This window comes from Morone saxatilis, unplaced genomic scaffold, assembly GCF_004916995.1.
Source record: "Morone saxatilis isolate NCDOM2014 unplaced genomic scaffold, NCSU_SB_2.0 Contig2, whole genome shotgun sequence".
NCBI lineage: Eukaryota > Metazoa > Chordata > Actinopteri > Moronidae > Morone > Morone saxatilis.
The window spans coordinates 939,125-948,899 of record NW_023339762.1 but is presented as its reverse complement, the minus strand read 5'-3'; the positions used below and the strand labels follow the sequence as shown (position 1 = coordinate 948,899).

The 9,775-nt window shown below is 41.9% G+C and overlaps 1 protein-coding gene across 1 annotated transcript; it reads right to left on the bottom strand.

Annotated features, from left to right (window-relative positions):
• Positions 1–493: 493 nt before the first annotated feature.
• Positions 494–8,976, bottom strand: LOC118330284 (cell wall protein RTB1-like). Its single transcript, XM_035664769.1, has 7 exons — positions 8,910–8,976; positions 6,831–6,846; positions 4,557–5,451; positions 3,374–3,478; positions 2,726–2,762; positions 2,239–2,307; positions 494–774 (listed from the first exon to the last, which is right to left on the bottom strand). Exons 1-7 carry the CDS (start codon positions 8,974–8,976, stop codon positions 494–496), a joined length of 1,470 nt encoding a protein of 489 aa, XP_035520662.1.
• Positions 8,977–9,775: the final 799 nt, after the last annotated feature.

Sequence of the window (9,775 nt, the reverse complement as noted above, 5' to 3'; positions counted from 1 at the left end):
TTAATGTGGTTTCTTGTTAAAGCCTTTTTTAATTCTTCAATTGTATTTTTTACTGGGATTATACAGACTTATAACAACGATCTCTCTTTTATTCACCCAAATTTCCACAACAACTCCTTCTGAGTCAGTCCTGTGATTAATAAATAACATTTCTAATGTTAGTTACCTCCTGGATTGCATAACGTTTCTCTGTGACACTGGCTTTAAACATTGCTGCCACCTTGTGGTCTGTATTAATCTCTGTACCTAATGTTGTTGTTATTATTATTATTATTTTATATAAACAATATGAAATATTGAACATATATATGTTATATAACTATATGAATAATTGTATCAATGAACTAAGTGCACACCCACGGATACAAATCTAACACTTATTACATTCTCACATATTCATCTTCAAAGTGTTTTTCTCAGTAGTGGTATTCGTTTAAAACAAGCTTTTGAGGTAAATAAATGAGACGACAGCTTTGCCACTGGGTGTTAAGCCTTACATCTGAGTGACCTTCCCAGCAGCACTGAAGGAGTGCTGGATTACCTGTGCTGTAGTCTCCCCCGGCCTGCCATCATGAGTGTGTGCTCTGAGCTGGACTCTCTCTACTGAGATGCCTCCTCCTGCAGGAGCAGCCGGGGTGGGGAAGGGAGGCTTGGCTGCGATGGCAGGTTTGGGTGGAAGGGGGCCAATGGGGCGCTCGGGGAGGGCGGGCTTCGGGTGAAGGGGAGGATCGGTTCGGATGGGGTCCAGTGCTCTCATTGGATGCCTAGGGTCTGCTGGAAACAGAGGGTGAGAGCAGCAGTACATAACAAGGAGTCGTACTCTGTGAAGGATTCTGGCTGGTCCAATCAGTGACTCCCGGTTGGACAGATGTTCAGGCAGATGTAAACTAAAACACATAAACTGTGGCACCACAGCAGAGACCCTCCTGTGTTCTGTCGTCACAGGCCCACAGACATGAGGAAGGTTGTGCTGCACACAGACTGCTACACACACAGCTCAGGCTGGGGGCCATGTTTATGATGTCACTGGCTCTTTCCTACACGTTTTGCTTTTAGTAATTCTAGGACAACCATGTATGTAAATTACAGTGACTAAACTAACAGTGACTAACAGCATGAAACAGATTTGCCTATTGTACATTACAATGTGTGCTGCAGGAATGAATCCTAAAACCTGGACCTTTGTTAGCATTTTAGCACCTCTGGTTCCCTCTCCTCAAAGTCAGTGTGTTTTTTGAATGGATTTTTGGTTAGATTTCTGAAATAAGGTCAGTGATTGACACAAGCTTTTCACAAGAGATTTTCATGATTGTTCTATGACATAAAATATGTCGTCATATGTCATACAGTGAATTTAGAAGCTTTTACGTGTCTTTAAAAAAAGTGGTTGCTAACAAGTGTCTAAATGAGACTACAGGTTGTTGGTGACATTAAAACACAGACTTATGTACTCACTAGTCCGCCTTCTTGTCTTCATACTACTACTACATAAAACTATTCTAACTCAAAGTTTATAACTTTGTTGGAAGTTTAGTGGTGGTGACGTAGAAGATTCTAGTAATCCCCTCCAAAAATCATAAAAGTGGTGTTCATTTGTGAAAATGATCTTGTATAAAATGTGTAATTTCTACAATAATCCAAAACCGTGTAGAACAACCCCATTGGCTTTGTGTCAGAGGACTTGGTTGGACCACAAAAATACATCATATGCATTACAGTAGAGCATTTTGTCGTTATTTTGAATCCAGTATATGACCTGAATGTTCTATTGTCATACAGCTTTTATGGAAACCATGAACAGGTTGATGTAGATGAGTTATTGCTAATAGAATGTGAATGGATTATGTTATTCTATATTTTTGATATTGTCAGCAAATCCCATGAAAAGACCAAAAGCAACAATTTAGTGTCTCTCAATACTTCATGACTTCCCTACTCTTTCTGTGGCTCTTAGCTCACTAGCTCCTAATGAAGATGCAAATCTCCCAAAGTTTCACATTTCAGTTCAATTATCCTTTATAAATGCCTGGAGGAAAATTCATTCTCTGCATTTGACCCATCCTAAGTACTAGGAGCAGTGGCAGCCACTGTGCAGTGCCTGGGGACCAACTCCAGACCGGATCATGCTTTGAGACACACAATGCTTGTTAGTAGAATCAACTCAGTACTGTTTTGACTCTGCACATGGGAGTATCAATATGGTCTTTATGTAGAAATGGGTGTAGACATGATTGATACCTGATGATGTGGACATGGTTCTGGGCTTCATGTATGTGGGAGGTGGTTCCGGTTTGTCCAGGATAGCACCTGAGGGACAGAGACAGTAGACAGTGGTACAGCCAAAGGGCTATTTGAATGTAATGTACATGTAATGAATACAATATGAACACTTGGACTCCATGGAAGGCGTCTCCATCACTGGCATCTGTAGATATAAACAGCTCATTCTGAGGTAAAAAAAAACAAAGATTCTTATTTTATGTGATAATACACTAATGAAAACATACCTATCAATATTATATTCCAGATCCTACTAAATGTTACACACTTGACCTTTAACTTGAATTTGCAGTGTTACTGCAGATAGTAAAATAAAATAAAATACACAAATCCAAAAGTGTTGACAGTTCAGATTTGGAGGGAGATGTAAAATGATCTACTTAAAACAAAAAATGATTAATGTTGCTGTGATTGACACACCGTATACAATAACACACATGCTTACCTTCAGAGTTGGCCTTTCTCAGCTCCTCGTCTTTTTTCTACAACAGACACATTGGACAACATTAAACATTAACAACTTGCTCTTGCAAGGACTGATCTTATCCTCCTTGCTAACAAAATGTGCCTCTCTGCCCAAACCTGAGTAGAACCGACCGGGATATGTTCAGGCCCAAAGTTGCTGCTGTAGGGTTGGGCTCAGAGTAAGATTTGTTTTTTAAACATATATAAGAGTTGACTAATAATGCATGTTTTTAAGTGATAATAAAATGTACTATATTATACACATAATGTAGTTTACGTTTGCTTGTATAAACTGTTAATGCGGAAATTCGGGTTGGGGCCCAGAATTGCTTCCATGGTTCAGGCTTGATTCGGGCATGCTCAAATCTTTTTCAGGGTCAGGTCAGGCCTGATTTTTTGGGTCGGATCAAAGCTCTACTGCTTGTGTTTCTGACGTCCTTTTAGTGATGTCACTTCATCACTAGCATGGTGTTATCACTGATAACAATAATGAACAAAACATTTTAGATCATGGAACCTCCACGAACACTAATATACACACACACATAATACAAATAAACACACTTTTTTAATGATCTGTATCAAAAAAGAAAAAAGGAACCAGTCACACCCCTCACACTCGTCCTACCTGGCTCGTCTTGGTGTCAGCAGGTGGCGTTTTGGCCACGCCCATTCTATGTAGCATCACCTGAAGCCTCTGTTCAAAACTAGATGTGTTCTCAGACGCATGTTTCTGGAAGACGATACATGAACATTCAGAAGAATAAAGATGAACGCACACACAGGCTCAATGATGAACTGGCAGTGACAGAGAAGAGCATCCTCGTCTCCCAGCCCCTCCATGACATGCTGGTTAAGGACATGCATCTATCTATCTAATATCAAAAGATTAGCACAAACAATTTTCAGCTCCAGCTGAAGAATCCAGCACATAAGGTTTCAGCTGCGGCTGACAGATGCAATCGCATGAATGTAAAAAGATAAGTCCGTGGCTCTTGTTACATATCTCATCTCTCAGTCTGATTAAGGGCCTGTTCAGTCCTCAGTCTCAGTCTTTGCCCTGAGACTTAAGGCCAGTACAGCCCATTTACAACTAATAAGTAGTACTAAAATTCCAAAACGAAACATAGCTTTTGAGATTTCAGAATGTGTTTTTCCGACTGAAACTGCTATTTTTATCATCTACGTGGCTGATTGTTGGAATTATGGAAAGACTAACAAAGGTGGTTCAAGTGAGGTTTATGTTACGTTGATATGTGAGGTCAAATTACAGACAATGTTATCTGTGTGGGTGTACCGTAGATTTGCAGGGCCTTTAATCTATTGTTAGTAAAAGAAAAAAGAGTTTTCGCAGTGAATGTTTATGTGCAGAAACTGTTAAGTTTTATTAACACCAAATGAAAAAATAGCAAAGTAGAATAGAATGAAGTTAGGCAGTGACAACAGTATGTGTGTTAAAAAGTGAAAGTGAGGCTGAGAGTAGCAGTGTGACATGATTGTTGCTGTACTGGTGGTATAGGTGTAGTGGAAATGCATATTGTGCTGAATCTACCATGACAACGGGTAAACATGGAGGAGGTGTTAAGTTTGGCATTTGGAAATGGTATCAATACAATTAAGGGAGAAGCCTTAATTAAATATGATAAAATACACTTACAAAACAGAGGAAATTAGAAATAAAGGCCTGTCTCCAGTTCACGCCTGTTTCTCAGCAGTATTTCAGAATTTACAGTACTAGCTGTTTGTTCCTATCACAGGTCATCTTTCTCCTATTAGATGATCTGGTTTGTTGAGTGTATTGTCAGACTTACCTTACTGTGTGTGTCATCCTTGTCTTCAGGCTCCAATCCAGTCAGCAGTATGAGACTCTGGCTCTTGCCCTCCCTCAGCGACCTCTTGGTTACCTTTAGTCTCCTCTCTCCATATGGAGTCCCTCCCAACTTCATCTCCTTCATCAGCACACTGCTCCTCTCCTGCTCAGTGAGAGGGGAAGAGACCACAGGACTGGGGGTGCGACCTGGCAAGCCAGGAGCCGCCTCTTCTTCCAGGTTGGAAATAGCGGTGGTGAGGTCAGGGCTTGTGGCGATAGTGGGGTAAGAGGGAGTGGTGTCACTGGGAGGCGTCATCGTGGTTAATGTCTTGGCAGACGCCATCGTTCCCCTCACATCGCCTGCAAGATGGTGGCTGGTGGCAACGGTTCCTTCTGTGGTGGCGGCATCATTACAAACGTTAGCATCTTCCACTGACCTTGCCCCTCTCCCCTTCTCTCTCTCCCTCTCTCTCTCCCTTTCTTTGGCCTCGCGGAGGGGTCGAATGAGGTCTGCAATGGAGGTCCTTTTGACCTTCACGCCCTCTCCTCCTCCATCTCCCCCTCCTGCCTTGGCAGCTCGGCTGGCTCGAGCCCTCTTGAAGGCAAAGAAGTCGCCAAACTTTTTCTTGATGTTTTTGGTGGGAAGTGTGGTGGTGGTGGGGGTGGTGGTGGTGACAGAAAAGGAGGCAGGGGGAATGGAGGATGTAGAGATGGGTGGAACATCAGTGGATGTAAAGGATGTGTCAGTAGATGGTACAGAGGGAGAGGTGACAGTGGTGGTGGTAGAGGAGGTGATATTGTCAGACGAAGAGGAAAAGGGACTTGAGGCTGAGGGGGTGAAGCTTGACTCTGAGGGAGTGGCTTGGGCAGAGTTTGACTCCTCCCACCGGCCTTTTCTGCAGCAGGGAGACAGCAGAAAGAGCAACAGACAAGAAGAGACACTCAGTACTACAACTACTGCTACAGGACTCAAGACACATGCTCAGTTCAGGTACACAACAAGAAAGGTCATGCAAACAGCACACAGAGCAAAAACGTCCACCAGTGGCGAGACCTGGCGCAGAGATGTTGGTCAGTTGTTCAGTTTGTGCTGCTCATCTACTCAACACTTCAGTCCAGTGCAAGATATCTAGATGACTACTGGCAAGATTACCATGAAATATGGCCTGGATATTCATTGCCTCCTAATTAAACCCCCTGACCTTTCGGCTTGTCAGATAAAAAATTCTGTCCAACCAACAAGAAGTACTCAGGGCTCAACAGAAAGGATTGGCCGATTGCCTGGGAAAGTAAAATGAAATGTCTGGCTAATAACTCTAGTAACTCACTTACATTTTTTTGTAAATGGACTGTACTTGTATAGTGCCTTTCTAGTCACACAAAGTGATTTTACACTACTACCAATTCACACACAATTTTACTGTAATGGCAAAGGTCATCACACACAGAAACTCATTCATTAACATTCATACAGCATCAGGAGCAATTTGTGGTTTAGTAACTTGCTCAAGGACACTTCAACATACAGCAGGAGGAGCCAGGGATTGAACCGCCAACCTTCTGATTAGTGGATGACTCGCTCTACCTCCTAAGCTACAGCCACCCACACACATTGGTTTTCTTTTGGAGCTAATGATGGAAGTTATGTGAGCCATCTTGCTTCCTTCTGTTGAGAGTTGGACATGTACAGTACCGATTGGACTCTCATGAGAAAACAGCAGTGAGTAAAGACAAAGTTTATGAGTTTATGCCAAGAGTATTTTAATTATCCTTGAAACAGGAGTTTAGTTGGGTAGCATTAGATGATGTGGGAGAAACTTCAACTGTTTGCTGCAACTTTGAGAGCAAGATGGATGGAACGGGATGTATTCCGTCCAGATGGATGTTATTCAAAGACATGTTAAGTATCCGAAAAACTTTTTGGTTATTTGATTACCACTAAAAACTATTTGTACAGGAGCAAGTGAAAATTTACTTGACCAGACAAGTGAAAAAAACTTAATGTTGAACACTGGTACCTCAAATACAGTGGCTGGACTAAAGTTCGCTTGAATGAGACTCATGGTTGACCCTGAATCTCACCTGTAATTCCATGGAAAAGAATTTAACTCTGCTTACACATCACCTCCTAATCTAAAAGCTGATGGCTATCAAGTGATTAACCCTTTTGATGTCAATGATTCATATATATAGTGAAATGCACAGACTTTCCAACACCCTGTCTACAGAGGACAAGAGCTGTGTTTTTTCGGTTATCTGTCTGACAGAGACACACCTGTAACAGTGGTAGACTGTGAGACCATTTTGGCATAAAAACAATGAGTATACAGTTCTATAAATCCATCAATGCAGTGGACAGCAGCTGCTGATGTGGCACTGCTGATGTGTTGCTTTTGGTACGTGGCTGGTGTTGACAAAGGGTGAAAATGAAAATGTAAAATGGACGCAAACAGCTGTTCGGTCAGCAGACATGGTTTTGTTCATACTACATTGGATTTCAGGAGCATAGGACTAGGGGGGAGGAGGGCCCACAAAGACACTAAAATGAATAGCTGTGGATGCAGAGATGAGCCTGATCTATGGGCTCATCTCTGAGGGTCCAGGGTCTAGAATTTTGTGCTACACCCTATTGGATGTAGTTGTTATACTACATTTATTAGTATGTATTCTATGTATAAATTAGATTAGGAACCAGGTCAACCTGTCACACACCAAGCTAACGGCTCATAGCCACCGCTAACATAGCTTCATGGTGTTGACTGCAAATGGATATCAGTCAGAGTGATTAGGGGGAAAAAAACACACTCCAGCTAACATGATTGACTGAGTGATTACAAAATGCTAACTCATTCTTGATTTCTGGCTAAAAAAAATCTAACCATGTTAATCCTTTTCTGTTCAGTGTGTGAAAACAGCAAGCTCAGGTCCAGAACAGAATTCAGACAAGGAATGTGTGTTTATATGGTGTGACACTGAGGGTCTGTTAAACACTACAAACACATTCACCATGCAGGATGCACACACAGCTATGCGGAAATTACACCTTTATTACAAAACAATACACTCTTATCTCAGCAGTTATCTGTAGTTATCAGGAGACGACTGGCCATTTTTTTGGGAAAATGCAATAATATACACTACACAAAGAGTGTTCACAACAACAGTGAACTCTTTGTTCACTCACTAGTTACAGTAAATCGTCATTATTGAATGAGTAAATTTGTTTTTCTTGACTCCTTAAAATGGGGGAAATTTATTTATTATTATTATTATTATTTAATTTATTCATTTACTTATTCATCAAAAAGTAGAGATGTTCTGAAACCAACTTCCTGATATCAAGTCCGATACCTGAACTTTGGGTATCAACCAATCTGATACATGTGCTTAAAAAAATAGATAAAAGCCTGATTGCTATCATTGTTGTATGGCCTGGCTCAGGTTAAACCCTTTGTCAGAGTCAGAGTAGGGCGGGTCATGTCTTCGCAATCCTGAGGAAAAAAACAACGGGACAGTGCTGGGAAGTAGCAGAGTTCCGTTTCAGATATGTTATAGTAGTGTTAAAACTTAGAAAAACTGGGGCGGACACGGACTGGTTAAACTTGGGGAACCTTAACAAGAAGACGATGTAGGTACAGGACATACATTTCTTCCACTCCATAAATGGATGTAGAAATACAATTAAACATCCGTTTACATATTGTGCTCTCCCACTCATTAGACCTGTCAAAAGAAGTACTGCGATTTCCCCAACTGTGTCGCATCGAGGTGGTTCTCCAAAACCAGCAGTCATTATGCATAGCTATGGCTATTTATAGCGCATTTGTTAATGTTTTATTATATTATTATATTAGGTTAAAGGTCCAGTGTGGCTTGGGCTTAACGATGTGAGACGGGTTTCTCCGTTGCTCCTGGTGTTTGTGACTATTTTCGTAATTTTGAGCGTTTTTTATTAATGGATACTTGTTGATAACTTTAAGTTAATTTTCCCTGATTTGATTTTGGAACACCTTTTGCACTCCTGAGTCGACTATGGCTTCTACTCGCCTGAAGACAGAGTCATCACGATGAGGCCGCGCTAAGGCCTGGCCCTCGACTGACCCAGGCTCCCCACCAAAGCTAGATGCTAACTTTCCCGACTGGGACCAGCTCGAGTGAATGCTCGCCAAGCCCAGGTGAAACTACTGAATGACAAATGCGAGGACCTAGTGGGGAGGTCGAGGAGAAATAACATCCGTTTGATTGGTGTCCCGGAAGGCGTGGAGGGCCCTCGACCGACCAACTTTATTGCACAGCTCCTAAAGGACATGCTGAAGCTGGATGAGATGCCACTGCTTGACCGAGCTCACCTCACCTTCCGTGCGAAACCGAAAGTCGGAGAAGCGCCCCGTCCATTCATCATCAGGATCCACTACTTCCATGTCCGTAATGAAATTTCGCAGCATGCGGGTGAGATGTCCCGGGCCTCCCCACTTCTCTACGAGGGGAAAAAGCTTTTCATCTTTCCCAATTACACCGCATCCGTCTCAAAGAAACATGCTGCCTTTGCAGGGGTGAAGCAGCAGCTCCACTCCTGCGCCGGTACTAAGTTTGGACTTCTTTTCCTGGCCTTCCTGAAAATAACCCTACAAGGCGAAACGCATACATTTGATGATCCGGACTCAGCCATGGACTTTGTCAATGCAAGTATTAAGAAGTCCGTTACCCCAGATGCTGTGGTCTAAGGTATAGCGCCACTTTCATTTTATTTATTTTCTATTTGGTAGTTAATTTATTTATTTGTATTACTTATATGTTTTAATTCTATATTTTATTTATTTATTTATTTTTTTCCTATTCTGGTATCAGCAATGATACAACGTACAGTGTTTTCCTTTCAAATATTGTCGCTCTTTAGTCTAAGCGAATAACCCAGTGGTATGTCCCATATCTCTGACAGAGCTTTAGTTTAGGTTTAGCAGAGAGTTTAGGTTGAAGATGGGACCAGCGCGCGTCTCGTTTGGGGAGACGCTTATGCAAAGGGAGGTGGGGGGGTGTGGGAGGGGTCGTTCTCTTGTTCCTGGTTACTTGTTCCGTTCTGTTGTCATGTCATGTTTGTATCATTAGGTCATCAACACTTTAACTTTTGTAATGGCTATCCATTTGTCACTGTGTACACCTGTACACACATTTACTTTAAGATCAGTACGTGCTATGGCTCAGAATAGCCAGTTCTGTCAG

Bases quoted from the DNA above. Each gene is read 5' to 3' on its own strand.
- LOC118330284 (XM_035664769.1), bottom strand. From the start codon at position 8,976: ATGGAAGTAGTGGATCCTGATGATGAATGGACGGGGCGCTTCTCCGAC. The intron at 2,308-2,725 runs GTAAGCATGTGT...TCTGTCCCTCAG, and splicing joins GAGAAAGGCCAACTCTGAAG to GTGCTATCCTGGACAAACCG. The intron at 775-2,238 runs GTATCAATCATG...CTCTGTTTCCAG, and splicing joins AACCATGTCCACATCATCAG to CAGACCCTAGGCATCCAATG.